The following is a 20,801-nucleotide window of genomic DNA, read 5'->3' on the forward strand; positions in this document are numbered from 1 at the left end:
ACTCCTTAATCCACAATTTACATTTGCCTCTACCAAACAGAACTTTCCGGAACGGCATCTTTTCGAAACGGCTCTGTGAAAAGAAAAGCAAAACCAGTTAGACGTTCATCATTGGTCATGGACCTTTTGAATTCATACCTTCCTATTAGATCTTTCATCGCGACTGTCCAACAGGTCACCCAATACAAGAGCGATTCTTTGCTCAGTTCTTGGTACGAAGACCGAAGATGAGATGCTGTTCTGAATCGTTGTTCCGCTTGGACCGCCGACCCCAACTGAAGACTGGCTCGCTTGAGCGTCTGTCCTCCAACATCCCTCCATCATCAGCCCTTCCTACGTCTTAAAGGCGTGGTCACTCAGAATCTTCAGAGATAGGTGGACGACTGAAATTGGGCGGGGCAAAGTATTGGGCCCCTAAAGGAGGAGGGGAACGAAGGGGTAAAGGGGTCCATTCCGCATTTCATAAATATTAATATAGAGTCCTCCCTCTTTTTTTGAAGGGGGGCAGATTTCTTAATTTTGTTAGAGGGGGAAGTGCTTTATTCGCTTAATGGATTTTATTAGTGCCTGGACTTCAACTCTTTCATTAGCTAAAGTGCCGCTATAATTTACAGAAGAAAGTGCAGCAGATGGGGGCAGAGAGGGTGGGGATGAAGGAGTGCTGCATTTGCTATCTAAAGGAGTCCCCAATAGACACGCCATTCTGCCACACACACACTATACACACACCGTCCATACGTCCAGCAACATTTTGCTTCCATTTCATTCCGAACGAACCCAGTAACCCCAGTGGATGAATGGGACACTAATGATATTCCTACAATTTTTTTTTTGGATGAAGACATTTAGCTTAGCATCAGCAGAGCCCTCCTCAATGTCACTCAGCAGCTTGGAATATCGGATCTGTATCTGTACTGTAAGTGTATGAAAATACAGCCAGCCTTCAAAAGGGTTTCAACTATTAAAATTGTTCAAGAGGAAAAGGATGATGGCAACTACCTGTTTTCACATCTGTTGAGTCAAATACAGGTGTGGTGTAAAGTTTTTTTTTAGAAAAGAATTGTGCAAACTAAAACAGACCTTTTGAATTCTTGAGATGGTTTGCCAAAAGCATCGTCATGTAGACATCATTATGAGCTCACGTAATGGTTCGTAATTTTTGGGAATCACTGTATTTTTTTTTACTCATACCAAACTGCAAACTCACACATTCTTTTCACTCATCCATCTGTTCATCTAGAAGAATCCAGAGAGTAACTGCAGTGTTCTACAGTAATGTGTAAAGCAGCAATAAAATAAGATTGCAGCATCATTTCTATCCCAACCGTTCAGAATACTAAATAGGTAGATCACCAAGATTCTAATACAACTGTAAGGACTGACTATCCATACCTTCGTCCATCCATCCATCTCTTTTTTTAGCTCTATTTAGCTTTGTCTGTCATAATTTTCCATATGTATCCATCCCTAATCATCTATATGTATCTGTCTCCATTGCTATCTTCTTTATTTAAATCTGTCTTTCCATTCCATTTCCCTCAGTATATATATATATATATATATATATATATATATATATATATATATATATATATATATATATATATATATATATATATCCTTCTCTATTTCTACATAGTTCTCTCTATTCATCCATTTATACCCATCCCTATATCTATATTTATCCATAGCCTTAATTATCTAGCTCTATTTATCTTATTTTTGTCTATTTTTTTTCATCCATCCCTATCCCTCTACACTATATCTAGCACCATCTATCCACCCTTTAAGCTCTATATCTACCTTCCTACCCATCACCGATGTATCCATGTCCATCCCTCTGTATCTAGCTCTATCTTTGTTTTCATCCCTATCCAATAAAACCACTCTCTACCCATCCATCTCTATTCCTCTTTTTCTAGATTTATCTTTTTACCCACCTTTATCCACCAATTTCTCTTTCTATCTATCCATCCCTATCCCTTTATATCTAGCCCTATTTTTTTTATTCATCCCTATCCACCAATATCTCTCTATCCATCCATCCATCCATCCATCCATCCATCCATCCATCCATCCATCCATCCACATCTCTTTATATCTTGTTCTATCTTGTTGTCCATCCCTATCTCTCTACTTTACATCTAGCTCTGTTGTTTTACCCATCCATATCCGCTATCTCTCTTTATTCATCCATCCATTTATTTCTATGCCTCTATATCTAGGTCTATCTTTTAATTTATCTCTATCCACCAGTATCTCTCTCTATCCATCCACCACTATCGCTCAATATCAGCTCAATCTTTTTATCTATCCATATCCACCAATATCTCGCTATCAATTCATCCCTATCACTTTGTATCTAGCTTTATCTTTTTATCCATCCCTATACACCAATATCTCTCTCTCTCTCTCCATCCCTATACACCAATATCTCTCTCTCTCCATCCCTATACACTAATATCTCTCTCTCTCTCTCTCCATTCCTATATTTAGCTCTATGTATTTATCCCTATCCCTCTACAGGTATATCTATTCTGCTAGATTGCTCTTTATCCGTTTGTCTCTTTGTGTTAGATTTAGAACAAACTCAGTATCCCCACTGCATGTTTATTACGAATTTTTTCTGTCTATATCTATATAGCAGATACGCTTTGAGTCTTGATTATAAAACAACAAAGCATAGCAGCAGTAGTGCTGTAAAGAAATGTAAAAAACAAACCATTTACTAGTTTTGTTCTATTCTAAAGCAAAATATTACAAACAATGCAGATCTTTTTGACAGTAAAAAACCCTGAAATGCTTTTTAGCTGATGAATCCAACGAGGCGACTGCATGAGGAACGCCCCAGTATCATTCATCTCTGTGCACAGAGTGGATAATGAAGCACATCTGTGCCTTTGAGCCGCTCTCGATCGTTTGCTCTGCATTTCATTCACTAAGTGATCTGGTTATCCAGAGTGACTTATTGCAGGATGCCGGAGGAGGTCAAGGGGGGGGGGGGGGGGGAGGAGGAGGAGACCCTTTTTAAGCCATACCTTTACTGCACCAGGAAAATCTGCTGAGAGCATCTGATCTGAAATCTGGAAAAAAATTAATTGTCATGCAGTGAGTCCTTTATTTAATCCATTCACTGCTGATGAAGCTTCTTCAACCACAACCCGATAAACCACAACCTTTTTCTTGTACAGAGATCTTTTGTGTGTGTGTGTGTGTGTGTGTGTGTTCTGAGTCTTGGATTTTTCTTTAACGCCTCAGAAAGACTCTTTCCTTCAGACTATCAGTATGTTAGTAATGTTTAATTTAGTTTAATTAATTTTTATTTGTATAGTGCTTATCAGAATTTGTAGAATCATCAGTTTGCAGATACCCATGCAGATGCAGGATGAACATGTGAATCTCCACACTGACACTTATCAGGATGAGGATTAAACAAATCTTGCGTCAAAGAAAATCATTTCACAGTTCAGCCATGGACAGATGTGAAAAGCATCATTTTAGAGTTTTGATCGTTTTATTTGAACCTATACATACAATATGATTTCCTTTTTAATTGCATTTATCCCATGTGTGGCTTCAACACGTGCGTTGGAAAGAGTAAACGTGACTTTGACGTTCATACATGATCCGATGATGTCCAAAGGAAAATAATTAGAAGCCACAAGGCGACGTTGACATCGCAGGCGGTGTCTCTGGTCTTTTAAAAGCCGGCTCGCTGAACAGAGCAGCTTGGTGGGTCATGCAAAATGTCTGAGTCTGTTTTTTACTTCTTGACCAGCTGAATGACGTCCTCGTCCTCCATCACGTGGTCTTTGCCAACTTTCTGAGGGTTGTGTTTCACAGAGGAGCCCCACACCAGAGCACTAGAAAAAGAAGGATTGGGAGGAAACAAAATGTCAGGCTACTTTCCATTAAAGCTCTGATTTATGGTCAGTGTTTCGTGTATATTACATCAGGGAGGTTCTGTACTACTGCTGGAAATCTACCAGCTTGCAGAAAGGAAAGTTTATATTCATAAAGTTATTCATGAAGCTCTGATCCAAAATCTGATAATAGCTTTTCCTGCATCCTTCATCACTCTCCACACTTCCACAGCTGATCCGATGCTTATTAGCATTTTAGTCTGTTTTTTTAACAAAACAATTTACAAAATTATTGTTATATTGAATGGAACTTGAGGAAATGCATGAAAATGGATTAACATTTTGCTTATGCTGTGACTTTGACATTCACCAGATCTCAGGACGTTTAAAGGAAAGTGTAATAATGTGTTAGATAGCATTCATTATCACCACCGACCAAACACCAGGGTGTTTTTTTTTTTCTTTCATTTGTTACTTGTCTGTACATTCCTAGAAAAATCTTTAAAAGAGACAGATAAGCTAGCTGATATTGGGCCACACAAAAATTGCATTAAACTTATGTCGTTATGATTGGTTTGTCAATGCAGTCCAATTAAAGAACAGCATAGATTCTGAGGAACGTGCTGCATATTTGCTGTGAGCAGTCAGGTGACCTCACAACAAGCAGACCTGAAGTGCAATGATGCTACAGAGGAAAAAGGAGAAAACCAATAAAGGGACAAACTACATAGCAGTTCATGGTTTCAGTGTGGTTACTCACTATTTCAACTCCTTGATGAGGTTTTTGTGGATTTTAAGGCAAAAGTCTTCGACAGATGTTCGTCCGTCAGGAAGGACCACAGGAGCTGTGTAGTCAGGGAGCTGACCCTTGGGCTTGGTGTAGCTGAGGAGTTAAAAAATGAGATTTTATTAGATCAAACAAAAGATACATTAGATTACTCTAACAATAAGAGTTTAACTGCAGTGAATAACAAGTCCTGCTGTATGCTGATGTGATCGAGGATGATCTTACATGCGTACGAGCTGCAGGTAATCCCAGATCCTCTCCAGCAGGTCGTCAAAGTTCCAGCGGTGGTGAGCGGAGATCGGAACGCAGTGAGGGACTTTGTAGATGATGTCCAGCTCTTCAATGGAGATCTGGTCGATTTTGTTCAAGACGTAAATGCAGGGGATGTAAACCCTGTGGGTGTGTATAAGAGATAGATAGATAATGATGTGAGAGAGAGAAAGAGCGATAAAGAGAAACAGAGAGAGAAGAAAAACAGCTTTAAATAATTTTTTTTAAAACCCACTAATTTCTTGTATTCAATCCAAACAGCAGGTCACAGCAGGTCATTCAATACCCAGAATCCTTAGCCGTCATTACGCACCTGTTTCCTTCCACTACATCTATGAGGTCATCGGCAGTCACGTCGCCCCTCAGCGTTATATCCGCATTGTGGATTTTATACTCGGCCAGAATGCTCTTCACTGTTTCACCATCAAGCTCGCTCTGCGCACACTGTGAGACATGATGACGTGGAGTGAGAGGGGGAAAAAAATAAAAGACAGAAAAATTTGCAACAAAAATCACTCTTAGACCCCACTGAACCTGCACCTATTTTAAACACACTTAGAAAAAGCCAGTTTGGTTGAATTAGGGATTAAACACTAATGTTCAGGGCATTGATTTCTCCAGAGAACCAGAGAAACTGCAATTTAAAATGTAAAGATAGACGATTACGTCTCCACAGTGCCACCCAGTGGTGGATGGAGTATAAAACAAATGTAAACTCATGGAAATGATTGAGCATATGCCAAACAATTTTGAACAGGATGGTGTCTGTGATCAGTTATATAGTTATAAATACATATATAGTTAAATATAGATGGTTCTACGTTGTGATATATAGTTCCACGTAAAATCAAATATCAGGTTAATGTTAAAAAACTTCCCTGAATAAGAATTTTACACTTAATTCCCACGTTTAAAAACAAGCGAGACAGGGTGTGACAGTGTGGCATACAGTTGTGGTGAAGTTGATGCCTCCTTTGTCCTTCTTCTTGAAGCCAATGTTGGGTGGTTTCTTGTTAAGGCGGATGCCGAAGCCTTCCAGCTCGTGCTCGATCAGCTTCTTGTGTCCGAGAGGCTTCAGGACGTCCAGGACGATCAGGATCAGGTTGCAGGTACGAGCCACTGAAACACACATTCAGAGTAATGAGCTGAATGTGAACAAGCAAAGGCTGCAATGGCTTAACATGTGTTTGTGTGTGTGTATATACAATAAAGTTTGACCTCTCTACCTGCTATCACTTGTCGTCCTCTACCTTTACCGTCTTTGGCCCCTTCGATGATACCCGGGAGATCCAATAGCTGAAAAACAGACAGCAGACAAGATGTCAGGATCAAACCCACAACTTTTTTTTTTTTTTTTTTTTATAATTTAAATAATGACACAAGCTAATATATGAAAGAAATTAAATGGTTTTCTTTTTTATGCAAACCAAATAGTTACATAATATCTTTCTCATGACACGTTTTCATAAGATAATCATTCAAGAAAATTTATCACTATTTGTATTTTAAAAAGCTACATATCTGCCTGTTATAACTGTATACGATGCAGGAGATCTACATCAAACTTTAATAAATAAATACAAATTGTCTTTTCCACCAAACCTGAACTTTGGCTCCTTTGTAGCGGATTACTCCCGGCACTGTAGTCAGTGTAGTGAACTCGTAAGCGGCCACTTCAGAATATACTCCAGCCAGGTTGCTCAAAAGGGTGGATTTACCTACGGAGGGGAAGCCCACAAAGCCAATACGTGCGTCTCCTGTCTTTGCAACATCAAAGCCTAAAATAAAAGAAAAAGAAAAGTTTATATATTTAATAATAAGAGCATTAAAATTATACAAAAGAGCAAGAGCTTTCTGGAATGATTTTATTCTCACACAGTAATAGTCTCCAAATCCAGTAGAGAATCTACTACTTGCCATTAACATTTATTGCCGAGATCCACCTATGTTAAAACTTAAAAAAGGTTTTAATTATTTTAACAGAGACTACATGCTTACAAAATATATAATTAATTGGATTAAATCTGGACAAAAGTTACATAAACACAAACACTGGAAAAAAAAGCCTATAAAATGTATGTTATGGTAGTCAAACAAGTAAAATATTGTGCATCGTAACAATTTTATTCCCCCCACCCCCCCAAAAAATACACAAAAGTATTTTGATCTTAAAAGTATAACATCGTGTCATTAAATGACATTTTCTCTCTAAGTATAGGTAGGATCAACATGTAGAACAGAGTCCAAAGAACCAATCTGATTTCATTCTTCAAGATCCTGAAAGTTTTTATAAATTTTACAAATATTAAGAGTTTTGTATCCACCTGACTACAACAACTCTTTGATGAGATACATGACAAATGACACACGATGGATTCCTAAGGTCCACCAGCTACATTCCGTTTGTAAATATTGTGTCAGCTCATGTCTAATACTTGCTTTTTAAAATGTCATGCTGCATGACATACCTTCTCCGGGGCCGCCACCACCGCCGCCTTTAGGAGTGATGAGCTCCCTGCGCAGTTTGGCCAGTCGAGCCTTGAGCAAGCCCAAGTGATGCGCCGTGGCCTTGTTCTTCTGAGTACGAGCCATCTGCAGCACAGGACATGCGTCACAATGCTTTAATACCACTCTAAAATACACCAATCAATGCTATAAAGATGATGCATCAGAAATGATGACAAGGATCTGATATTTATGTCGTTGTGCATATTGTACTTCGAGTAACGTTGGTGCGTGTGCATGGTCATGTCACCCAGCCCTATATTCTTTAGAATTATACAAGCATTTAGATTGTATAGTACCTGCTAAAAGTGTGCAAACACCTAGTATTTTACAGTTATTGAGACACTCGTGTTCCTTTTTTTTCTATGCAACAAACTGGATAAAGTCAAATTTGACTCTAGCAGATGAACTTATGTAAGACAGAGAACAGAAGAGATGATATCAGACTGCCTCACCCCCACAAACATGGAAATGGAAGCGTAATGGTGTGAGGTTGTTTTGGAGCAGGGAAGGTTGGATACTTATTCTGGGTGAAAGGAATCCTGAACCATCATGGCTACCAATCCACACTTCGACATCATGCAATTCCGTCTGGACTGCGGCTCATTGGCAGTGGTGGACAGTAATGAAGTAAATGTAATTCGTTATTGATCTTATGTAGCTTTTTTGCATATCTGTACTTTCCTTAAGTACTTTCGTCTGGGAGATTTTTACTTACACTTCACTACATTTTAAACTTAAATATCGTACTTTTTACTTAACTATTTTGCTAAATTGGTCGTTCTTTTTTATTTGATTGGATAAAAACGATTATTTGTTCAGGGAGTGATGATGTACCACGGCTTTCAATAAGAGCCAGAGAGAATGCTGCCAGAAAAGTGGTCCGCAATTTGGAGTCGCGGGACGGGAGTGTTTGCGCTGCATGTTTGTAAGAGAGTAGCAAATTAGCCCTATTATTAGGCAGGCGTATCTGACACACCAAAGCGTGCGTGTACATTTTGCGCTAAGCGTGAGAGAATGTAAATCTCTCATGCCAGCAGGGGGCAGTAGTCTGTATTCGGCATCCAAACGAAAAAACCGGAAGAGCTAGAACTGCAAATATATAAAGCAAACAGCGTTTGCTGCGGTCATTACTAACAGGTTTATGTAGCTTTTTTCAATCATGTCTACCAAGTTGCGAAGACAAGAGCAAGAATGACAAGCGTTTTTTCTTGTGTTTATTCGCAAATTTAAATAGCCAAACGAATTATCTTTTTCGAAGGCCAGAGCCAATAGTGCGTAAAAAAATAAAGCCGACGTGGGTCTTTCATGTGCATATGGCTTTCATCCCTCTGTTGTGTCTCCCTGTGGCTTTTGAAAATATATGAGTATTTTATTTAAATGTACAGTAATCCCACATTACAACGGTGGTTAACTTTTAACACCGCCTGCGATAAACGGACGCCACCCCAAAAATGCTATTTTATGTATACAGTACTGTATTAACATTTTACTTCATCTTATAATTATTAATTATATTTTAATTAAAACATTTTATTATTTCAACATAAAATTTCATAAGAACAATTCCCTGTAAGTTTTTTGGTCTGTCGTGCTATCTGCGAGAGCCCGAGAAAATCAGCCAAACTAATTAGTTATGTAACGCAATTCCACAATAAAACTGGGGCGTGATTATGCGAACTGTGGTAAAACGGGGGATTACTGTATTTTATTTTATTAGTTTTTTTACATGTAAATCTAAATTTGAAGTCACAGAATTTTGTGTCTCTCAAAATAGGCGTCGCAACTGCCAATTAACCAAGTAAAATAAATATTTTAATTGGTTATTATTTTGCAAATATATATATTTAAGTTTGGCCTTTTATTTCTTAAATACGAGGACGACTCATATAGATGTTGAGTATTTTATTTGAAAGTAACCTTCAACCCAGCATCTTTTTTTCCCCTCGTAGTTCAAAATATTTTGTTGCATGAAGAAAGAACGTTTCATTTATTTCTGTAGAAGTTCATCGATTTCATAATTGCAACACACGATAGCTTTTTAAATACATAGCATAAGGTAAAATACGATTTATGCAGTATCTTCATTTTAGATCTCAAAAGGGTTTTGTGGCTCCTAGTTTTTACTTTTCTGTAGAAATCGGGTCCAGTAACTAACAGCTGGAACCATATTGCTTGTGTGGGTCAACACACTTGGCCAATAAACCTGATTCTGATTGGTCCTTTTGAGTGTTTAAGGTTAACGACTCCTGGTTTAGTCAAAGTAAATCTTCATACCGTTACATTAACTATCAAGTTGCATGGAAATAAATGAAACAAGCCTGTGCCTTTCAAAAACCTTACCTGGGTATATCCACACTTTTGACACATTATTATTTAGAATCAACAAGAAATTGAAGTTGTAATACGCCCAAGAGCTACTGTTTAAACCTAAATATCGCGATAAACCGTGTATCGTGACAATATCGAGCGAAGTATCGCGAGATGATATCTCAACAAGCCCTAGTGTCATGTACATTATTCATTCGCTGCCACCTGTCTTTACTGTGTATGGGTTTTAATTATAATATCCAAGTATTATATTTCGTTTTACTTTTTCTTCGTGTGATAAACAATTAACCTGTTTTATATAGTGTTCAAGTCAGCTGTGTAACTGCTAACTTCAGTGCCAACTGAGCAAGTTTGCGCTGTCAGACTTATTCTTACACAAATAAACAAATCGATTTTGAAAATAAAGTAGAAATCGTGCTGTTTGACTGTACAACTAATTCATAATCCTGAATTATTTCTAAAAATGTACAAATTCATGTCAAATTGCGGCCCATGTTAGACACAGCTGGCGCTGTATCCTAAACGCCTTGCTGTTAATAAAGTAGTGCACTCAATATGGCGCCGCTGGATTGAGTGAATACAGTACGCAGTGCGCGAGAATAGGGAACATAATGCAATTTGCAACTCGGCCACTTGTAGCTATGCTAACCGGCTTTACACACAAACCTCGTTCTCGATTTCGGCGATTTTGGCCAGTAAACTCATTTTTTTCGGTCTTGGTCCTTCCGCAGAAGTATTTCGAGAAGAAAAATGAAATAATATACACCACTAAGAGGGTGATTTCCCTTTTGGTTTTAGGGTTATATGACGTGTTAGCTCAGGGCTAATCCAACTCCACACACCGCTCTCATGCCGTCGCGCGAGCGGGTGGCGTTTTTTACGAAAGAGCGGTCTTGTGTTTTAAGTAGATCCCCGAGTGATTGTCGCTACCTGCTGGTGAGGAGTCGCAGTGCAGGCAGGAATTCACCATGGCTGCTTTCCTTTACCTGAAAATCTTTCTTATAATAATAAATATTTTATTTCAAATAAATATTAAATAAATAATTATATTTTTTTTAGTCTAAAATGACATGCTTACAAATATTTTGTTTATCGGAACACATCTTTGAAAAATTAACATAAATAAGTTCATTAAATGTGTTATTGATTATGTTATAGTGCCAAAGGGAAATTCTTTAACACTGTAACAACTTTCCTATTTTCCCTAAAAAATAAAATAAAAAACAATAATAATAATAATAATAATAATAATAATAATAATAATAATAATAATAATTAAACTTTAATATAAGTATTTTCCTTAAATACACTGATGGATATAAATGTCTTTTTTTAAAGTCAGTAAACATCAAAAAAATAATTTTGGGTTGAAAAGTAAAAAATGTTCAACCTGTCAGAAAAAATATACTTACATTTTATATATATATTCTAGATATATCTACGATAAAAATAATGTAATTTGCATTAATTAAAAATAAATAAATGTAATTAATACAAAACATTACAAAATATAACAATAACCACCCTATGACAATGCAAAACTTAACAATACAAATTTACATCTAATTCTAAAACCACTCTCTGGAACATTAAATAAAAATAATATTCTTGTGAGATGTTAATAAACATGGATTAATGTTGAACAGAACTGTCCAAAATGTATACGATATAATAATTCAGGTGCGATGTTTGTTTGGTAAATAGTTTTTTTTTATTATTATTTATAATCATTTTGCATACATTATCATCACTCAAATGTGAAATTGCTGGATCCAGCATCGACCTTGTTCTCGCTTTCGTACCGCGCTGATCCATCCAGCTTCAGGCCATCAGATGAGTTGGGCATCCAAATAAAAATGATCACAGTCCTTAACATGCGAGCAACTTGCATTAGACCACCAGGAATTAGACAGGAGTCTCTTTAAAAAGACTGAAATACACAGAGCTCTCAGACCAGACCCAGGTGCTTTGTGCAGATTCGTTCTAATCTTAGACTCGAAATGGTATTGTTGTGGACAGATAATTCGTGAAACCTGACTTGATATTTAGTCCAGTTTGCAAGATTCATGATGGGGATCATCTGGCTGAAAAAAAGCTCTAGAGGTGCGATTTGTCATCTTTAGCGCCCTCTGCTGCATGTGAAGTGAACAGCAGTCACAAACATAATTTCCCTTTAATGACTACATATACATTGTGAGGCGATTTTTGAGTTTATATTTATTTATTTAATAACACTGAAATAATCAGCGTTTGCGCTAGGGGGCGGTTTGTTGCAAATCCGAAAAAAAGAAATAATAGGAAACGAATTTTTTGTTTATATTTATTTATTTAATAACACTGATATAATCAGCGTGTCCGCTAGGGGGCGGTCTGTTGCAAATCCGAGAAAAAATTCAAAGGAAACGAATTTTTTGGTTTATATTTATTTATTGAATAACACTAATATAATCAGCGTGTCCGCTAGGGGGCGGTCTGTTGCAAATCCGAGAAAAAATTCAAAGGAAACTAATTTTTTGGTTTATATTTATTTATTTAATAACACTGATATAATCAGCGTGTCCGCTAGAGGGCGGTCTGTTGCAAATCTGAGAAAAAATTCATAGGAAAATAATTTTTGGTTTATATTTATTTATTTGATAACAATGATATAATCAGCGTGTGCACTAGGGGGGCGTCTTTTGCAAATCCGAGAAAAAATTAATAGGAAACAAAAATTTCCGTTTCTGATTTTTTTTCCACCCCTGCGAGTCCGTGTTTCGCACTAAATGTGATTTGTATCATTTACACTGCACTTGAGATGTATTTATGATTACACTAAAACTTGATGAAATCTTGTCACAACCTTTTTCTCTGGATGCGCCTCGAACGCTCTGTGTTTAACCTGAAGTCTGTTTGACAGCACCATAGAAACGCGGTTAGATACGCTTTTAAGATTTTTTTGTGCATGTCAGTTGTCTCACTGTGCCACTGTGTGCTATGGGTACCCATAATGCCCCTCTCTGCCCTCTCATACGAATGTTTCTGTAGCTTAGTTTTAGCTTGAGGAGAAACTGTAGGTTCATTTCGGGGCCTGAAATACGGAAAATAAGCTGCAAAAAACCCCACAAATTTATTGCATGATGGTAAAAGTGTCAATCATCTTTAACAATTTTTTTTTTTTTAGGTCTATGGCTTTTAAAAAAATGACAAACCGCATCTTTTCAAGCTGGCTGACGTCAACTTTAGCATCAGTCCAACTGTTTGGTTTGGTACAAATGAAAATATAAAGGCTTTATTGTGAGACAGAGGGATACAGTGTACAGCCGATGACAGAGTTCGGATCAAAAAAAAAAAAAAAAAGAAGAAAATATATAAAAATAAAGAGATGCATTAGATGTCAATTGTTCTTACGTGCAGATCGTCAGCTAAATCATTAACACATCAATCATTACTATCACATACACTATATTGACAAAAGTATTTGGACACCTGACTTTTCCAGCCATGTGTGGTTTCCTTTTTCAAACTGTTATAGCATTACATTTTCCTTTCACTAGGAGACTCAAACCTGTTCCAACATGACAATGCCCCTGTGCACAAAGCCAGCGCCATGAACATATGCTTTGCATGGGTTGGAGCAGAAGATCAAATGCTACAGAGCTTTGAATTTAATCCTTTTGAACACATTTAAGAAGAATTAAAAAGCCGACTGCACCCCAGGACTTCTCACCCTCACCAACATCAGTACCTGACTTTACTAACAGTTGGATGAATTTTATGATCAGATGTCTGCAAAATTTTGTCCATATAGTGTAAAGATGGATGGATAAAAGCACAGAGACAGAGTGCTAAATAAATGGATGGATTCAAGAACAGACTGATGGAGGAATAAGAGAAATGCAGAGAAGCATAAAATTACAGACAGACATCAACTAATGACTGATTTAAAGAGAAATATTATTAAAGTGCCAAAAACAGGTGGAAAATGGAGCGTGGAATAAAGAAATCAAGATAAATGTAAGAATAGAATTATTTTCATATTCAAGGAATGAAAGGAGTAGAAAAATAAATTTAAATAAAAGGTAGATTCATGAATAGCAGATTTAGGATCAGGTGTCCACGAACTTTTGTCCATATAGCGTCCTTCTAAACCTGTTTGAAGACCATTGGGCAAAACTTTGACTTCTTTCTTACTGAGTCTATGATTTGTTTATAAATTCGAAATTTTACAGGCTTGAAGAAGTTTGAACAATAGCAGATGCAAACTTTTGCACTCAACATAAAAGAATGCAACAAGTACAGCAAGACATCCAGAATTTCACGTTTGTTTGGAGGTTGAAAATAGTATTGCACTAATTATCCTCATTATTGAATCATTGCACTCTATGCCTGATCATTAATACAAATTCTGCAAGACAGTCTCCATTTTGGAGTCTAAGACTAGCTCTGATCTGTATGGGAAACTGTTCCTCCGTCCCGTGAGCCCCTGCTTGCGACAGTCATGTGACTTGTGAATCTCTGCGTCAGAGGTTTGTCTTCCCCATGAAAGTCACAGTAGTGTGATTTTATTATACCGCTACACTGGGACGGAATCCCCGGATGATCTTCCGGGATGCCTACAGGAAGCTGTCGAGGGTCAGTCGAGCTCTGGCAAGGTTTCACAGCTTTGGTTCCGAGCCAGTCACACTCTTGGCCACATTTTTTTTGTTTGTTTGTTTGTTTTTTTGTCCGTGTTGTCTTCTTTGACAGAGACGGATTTTAGGTGGTGTGCTTGTCCTCACGAGTATAAAAATAGGCATTTCCGAACAAAGTTATTTGCTGCTCTTAAACAGATGTGATACATCCAGAAATAGCATCTGGTGAATGTGGGTTTCATTGAGACTTTTGTAGACAAACAGAACACAGAGCAGATGCCTTGTTCTCGGCTGCTGGATAGACAGAGGGAAAGAGAGAGAGAGAGAGAGAGAGAGAGAGAGAGAGAGAGAGATGCACTTTGCTATTAAAGGAATAGTTTGGCAAGAAATCAAACTGGACACAATTTTTCCAGTTTGACCAGAATTAGCCATTCGTTCAATGGCGTCCAATGCTTGCTTTTTTCAGTTTTGCACTTGAGGCTAACGTAGCTAACAAGCAACCTTACAGTCACTGTAACGAGTGTATAGATCGTCTGTTTTTCAGCGTGCACAACTTAGCATTTCTTAAACAATTGTGATTAGCTACTGTATACCTATACATGGCGTCTAAAGCTAGGTTAGATTACGCTACATGCTAGGCTTTAGTACTAGCTTCAGTGCCAGATTTGCCAAGCAAGCTAACTGTATTAACTGTACACTTGCTATAAAATCTCTGCTCATTTCTTCCAAGCTTGATTTTTCTTCGTAAGGCCTTTGCACACTTTACTGAGAGACCTATAAAGTCTGTGACAGGAAAAAAGGTAACCATGGTTTTTTCTTTTTTTCTTTTATTTTTGAGCATACCATAAAGAGAGGACTAACGGCAGGTAGGAGCTACAGTTCTGAGTGGGGAACTGAATAAAAGTCGGACCACACGACCCACAGGATTGGTCAGAGAAATCTGTTTGAACCTAATTTGCGTATATGGCTTTGTCTCTTGCTAGCAAATAGAGTGTATTGGTGTAATAGTCTGTCTCACTCATTTTTTTTTGAAAATTTACCCAAATGTTTATACACAGGACTATTTTTAATAACAGGAATATTCAAAAACATTAATTTCTTCATCTCGATGCCTGTGCCTTATTTAGCCTCATCTTCCGGTTTGTTTGATGGGAAACAAAACCAGAGGACCTGGAGGATACCTAAGCAGATGCATAATCCACCGTTTATCGCAGTAGTTACGTTCCAAAACCGCCCGCGATAAATAAAAAAAACGCGATAAACGGACGCCACCCCAGAAATGCTATTTTATGTATACAGTACTGTACTGTATTAAGTTTTTTGGTCTATCATGCTATCCGCAAATTGGCAAATGCAATTCCGCGATAAACCAGGGGATGGGATATTCGAACCGTGGTAAAGTGGGGTATTATTGAACTACTGGGTAAAAAAACCAAAATGGTCATTTTCTGGCAAATAATTTGTTGTTAGGATCAAAAAAATGCATAATAGTTTGCTTTTTATTTCAACCCAGGAGCGAACAAAACTACACACAGACCATAATCTGAGTTCTGTGGAATATTAACCCCATTCCAACCAACTCTAGGTTTCCAGAGATGGTATATATTTGTAGAATTAAGTTCAAATAGTACAATGTAACTATAGAATTTAGTGCTTTTGTAGAAACCACTTTCATCAGCTGAGTGATGCAAAACTAAACAAAAGAAAGAAAATTCTGGTCGCACAAGATGGCCGCAGTGTGAGAGGTTTATAGTTAGAAACAGAATTGCTGATCTTACACATGGCCTCCAGTGCAAAACTAAATGAAGTAAATATCAGACACGGATCGCGGAGGAAGTGGAATAAAGATTTTTGTCACCAAATTATCCCTTTAAGAACATCTCGATGGTTTTGAGAATGATGCAGCAGTAATTAGCAGCAGTCTAAAATCTAGAAGATAAGCACAGTTTCAGGTTGAGGTCCCGTTTAAATATAAGGAGGGGTGTTTCGTTGCTATCGTATCCTGCTTTGAGACTACGCAATCGGTACAATCTGGCCATGATCTAAAAACTAAACATGTTTTTATTTTTGTTCTAAAGAGCAACAGAAATTCATATATATTTGTCAGTCAGCATTGAAGTGCATAAGAAGTGCAAGTTTAGCTTTAGATGCATTCGTTTAGAAATTATGTAAAAAAAAGAAGAAAAAAAAAGAAGAAAATAAATCGTTTTGGCCCCTTGGAGAGAATAGCTTGGAAGGGGCACCTTGAGAAGAAGAAGAAGGAGACCATAATATCTGATGCCATTTCTAACCCATACCCATACCCATACCCATACCTATATATATATATAATTAATTTTTTTTATTCTCCTCAAGTATGTAAATCTATATGATAGCTTTGGATTTGGGGGGGAGGGGTTATCAGCGGGAACAGTTCCCTATCAACTGCTGGATGAAACAAAATGTCTAACACCTGCTGGTTTAAGGAATTACTCGATCTAATACAGTCCAGTACAGACAGGAAGAGCAGGACGTCCATTTGGGAAGCACTATTCTGGCACAGTATTATTTTGTGCCATTGGAGGTTGTGTGACACTGCTCTCCTGATGAGTGTGTGAGGATGGGGTTTTCTGGATAGCCCCGCCTTTTACACTGAGGAAAGATTTCTCTGAGAACCTGCCAGCAGAGAAAAGAGAGAACTTTGAGGTACAAATTAAAAGCTGTACGCCATTTCAGTGGCGTCGCCCCGTCACCAGGATGCGGATGACGTGTTATCGAGACGCCGTAAGGCTTTTACAGTAAGATGCACGTCGGCCATATGATGGCGAAAGGTCTCTGCGCAACCAGGGGCTCTAGCTGCTCTCTGATGATGTAGGGGGCGCCGTGGAGGAGGAGCGCCGTCGAGATACGGACTGTGAACGCTCGTATGGCTGCAGCTGCACCTCCAGGAAGTCGCGCTGCTGCTGGTTGATCAGCTGGCTGATAAGGCCTGGAAGAGCCTGCAGGTTACTCAGCAATGTCTCCAGCTTAGTCTCGAGCACGGCAATGCGCTTTTCTGTGTCCTCGCCGCGTTCGTTCAGGTCTGAGATCAAGTCATACATGATGTTCTGAGTCTGAGGTCATAGGGAGAGCAGGTAGAGGAGACAAAAAGCACAAGTTGGTTAGCAGTTCCAGATTGTTTTAAACATCCTTGTTGTTATGCTTAAACTTGCACAGCACAAAATAAAACCATTTCTAATAAAATCTTTTACTTATTTACACATCTCACAAATTCCTCGTCTTGAAATCAAAACTAAAGCCCTGAATATTTTCATAAACAGCGATCGGGTCATAAACAGGAGCGGAGTTTAAGTATAATTCACACTATACGTAATTTATTTACTTACACGTGAAGCATAAACGGCATACAGATGCTAAAAAGAATCTGTTAATGTTTGACAAAAGTCTGACATTTTGACTGATCTGTGTTTATGTAATTATTTTGACAATAATGTACATGTGGGAATTATCATCCTAAATGAAAAAAAAATGTATGAAAAAGAAAAAAAAAAATCTGCCAACAAAACAAGACAACAGTCAAGTAAACGTGACAAGCCATACAAGACAAACACATGTTGTTCGAATTGCTGCTTATGCTGCCTGACATTCAATGCAACACACTTGGAGGAAAGAGCTATCTGCCCTCTTCTGCATACATGACCTCACAAGTGAGAGTGTGGCTGAACGTTTTGTGTTCTGCCAAGATATTTTAACCCGACATCCATCAAGTAGCTGATCCCCTTAATTATCTTGGTTCTAATAATATCTATAACATCTACTATTTTGTTTGAATTAAAGCCTGGTTAATTCTAGCTACATTAAGGTGTCAATGCTATATTATCAAGCTTGTGATTGGCTAATTGGATTTAACTGCTGTCCCAGTGAGACCTGTTCTTCGGCAAAACCAAAAAATTTTCTCAGACCACCTTTCTGCAGCTTTAATGAATTATGGGTGAGAAAACGCTCTGCTTGTTCTATACCTTAACACTGCAGTGGAGTCTGATCGGCCGATTACTTCTCGCCAATCAAATAATCACAGAGACGTGATGGAGCCGGATCTATAGATAGATCTTTCTCCAAAGGCTCCCTAATCACAATCTAAACAGGATGCAGATTTCGCTGCAGGACTCGCAGCAGCTGGCGCAACCTGTGTGCAATTCTTCTCATTTGTGAAAAGATGGAGTTGGTGTTTAGTTAGAAGCTTTTCTGAGGTCTTTAGCATCATGGCCATCAATCATGAAAGCGTAACCGCTGCCTGAAAACACAAAGGACTCTTGCAGGGTTGCCTTTCTTACCGTAGCCATTTATTTGCATTCTAGCACTTTTTCGACTTCAGAAATTAACATTAAACTGTGCTGAATACAAAAGGATGAGGCTGCTCGGCTCAAGAGGAGGCTTTTTATTGCTGAAAGCTGACTAAAGGAGTCTGAAGTTGTGCAGCTGCCAGAGTTATTTTAAGCTTTATTATACAAGGCTTCTGCTGGTGGCAGCATCTGCCGTAAGAATTCATGCTAACGCCGCCCTCTGATGGAGAGAGGCAACAGTGGCATCAACAAAAAAGATGTCACGAACGAGTCAGAGTTTCATCTCACTGCCTCACGCTCTCAATGTCACCCTCTTACATGTTCCTGGGGACAGCGTGGTAAGAGAAAGGAGACGACAGGGTAACATTAGCTAATGACTCGCACAGCATAGAGGCTGGACACAGCTAACTGGGACGTGACCGATGGGGTCGACTGAATGTCAGAGCTCGGAGAGCGAGAAAGAGTTAAGAAAGGAGGGGGGGAGTTCTCTGTTTGAGCTGATTCATCAGCTCTCTGAGCGTCTGCTTTCCCAGTTTGGCGTGTAATTTCTGCTGAGTCAGGTGGCAGCGTGCCTGTTACTCTGCGAGTTGTGTCACATCTTTTATTGAAGAAAAAAAAAACCCCTACAAACTTCTGAGCCGAGTATTGCACAAACTGAGAAAACAAAAGGTAAAAAAAACTAAAGAGAAAAGAAAAGAAAAACCTCAAATGAGACACTAAGACACTAACCACACCAAGGGCCAGGACTCAGACATAAAGAGCTGTTCATTTGACACCTGTAGACTCACACTTCTGCAATTATTATCCTAGAAAGAAAGGAGTCTCTACAGCATGCAGAAGAAAACACTGACTCCTATGTAGATCATCTGACATCAACTGAATCATTGGAGAAAGATGTGGCAGGTAAGAAAGGTAGGGGTTTGTGGTCGCTCTTACCTTTGCGAGGTCCACTAGAGAGTTTGCTTGGTCATTCAGCTTCCGTTGCTCCATTTTAACACTTCTTAATCTGAGCCCAATACAGGCAAGTGGTCAGTGATCAGGTTATAAAACATATATATGTGTATATTCCTATATATATAGTATATATACAGTCTTTAAGTTGTCCACTGGCAAGGCACGCACATTAATCTGAAGGCAGAAGCAGTCCTGGGACATGCACAGGAGGAAATGGAAGGAAAATGCAAGGCTTGCAGGAAGGAAAGGGGCGGAGAAATGGCGGCCCGAGAGCATGCATGTGTCCACTTTTGAATCCATTGGAGCGGATCTTACCCATAAACCCTAATATGGGAAGCAAACTGGGGGACTGTAATCATAGTCATCAAGGGTAGGTTCTAAAATGACCACCAAAAAAAAATACCTCCACCGACAGGTTTGTTTATTTTCACGCTCAAATTATGCATTAGAAAGAAATCTCCAATGTTGGACAAGCTTAATTATATGATGCGATAGTGATTGGACATTTGGAGTTGAAGTATCGTTTATTGCAAACTTTGTTTAACTGAATGACCCACAATTCTGTTTTACTTCCCGATGATGTGGGGTTTAGACTCCACCTGATCTCTACCTAAAAACTCATACATGCTATACAGCTGCATTACAATCAAAAACGTGAAGTCTCTCCTTCTGCTATGCTGAATGTCACATTATTTTAATACATTATTTTTTTGTTTTTTTTTCAACAGCAAACACAGCAAACACATACACCATTGTTGTAGTTAAACGTATTGTAACTACACTAGCAATAAAAACGACCTACGTGTGGTAGAGCGGTAACTATCTCTGACTTCTTACAGAAATAACTGACAATACTAGATCAAAAAAACTAATTTCCCCAATAATCTAATATCTCTTTGTATTATGCCTCTTAGGGTGGTGAATTTTTAAATAACATTGCTAGCGCTTGTGGAGGACGATTTTCCACTTTGTCCGAACCGCATCACATTTACTACATGGGCCTTATTTTAAATCACATTCTATTTGTATTAGGAATGTATTGGATGACCATCGGGTGATCCTTTCTATACAAATACAAACAGGAGATGTACTATTCGTTTTTTAGTAAAAAAAAAAAAAAAAAAAAAAAAAAAAAAAGACTAGAGATTCACATTTA

The 20,801-nt window shown here is 38.2% G+C and overlaps 2 protein-coding genes and 1 long non-coding RNA gene across 3 annotated transcripts in view; all 3 read right to left on the minus strand.

Moving 5' to 3' along the window:
• LOC310741248 overlaps positions 1-20,801 on the minus strand; it is a 248,859-nt gene that overhangs the window by 9,302 nt on the left and 218,756 nt on the right. The gene's annotated exons all lie outside the window — the stretch shown is intronic.
• On the minus strand, positions 3,496-10,637 carry drg1 (developmentally regulated GTP binding protein 1). Its single transcript, XM_083567710.1, has 9 exons — positions 10,423-10,637; positions 7,389-7,512; positions 6,523-6,698; positions 6,147-6,216; positions 5,870-6,039; positions 5,234-5,364; positions 4,876-5,043; positions 4,624-4,746; positions 3,496-3,863 (listed from the first exon to the last, which is right to left on the minus strand). Exons 1-9 carry the CDS (start codon positions 10,459-10,461, stop codon positions 3,764-3,766), a joined length of 1,101 nt encoding a protein of 366 aa, XP_083423836.1. The 5' UTR covers positions 10,462-10,637; the 3' UTR covers positions 3,496-3,763.
• kcnn2 (potassium calcium-activated channel subfamily N member 2) overlaps positions 15,404-20,801 on the minus strand; it is a 44,402-nt gene continuing 39,004 nt past the window's right edge. The window contains 2 exon segments of the mRNA XM_083568761.1: positions 15,404-17,461; positions 19,628-19,697. Coding sequence (XP_083424887.1) covers positions 17,201-17,461; positions 19,628-19,697 — 331 coding nt within the window. The 3' untranslated portion in view covers positions 15,404-17,200.

Source organism: Silurus aristotelis, assembly GCF_946808225.1.
Source record: "Silurus aristotelis genome assembly, chromosome: 18".
Classification (NCBI taxonomy): Eukaryota; Metazoa; Chordata; class Actinopteri; order Siluriformes; family Siluridae; genus Silurus; species Silurus aristotelis.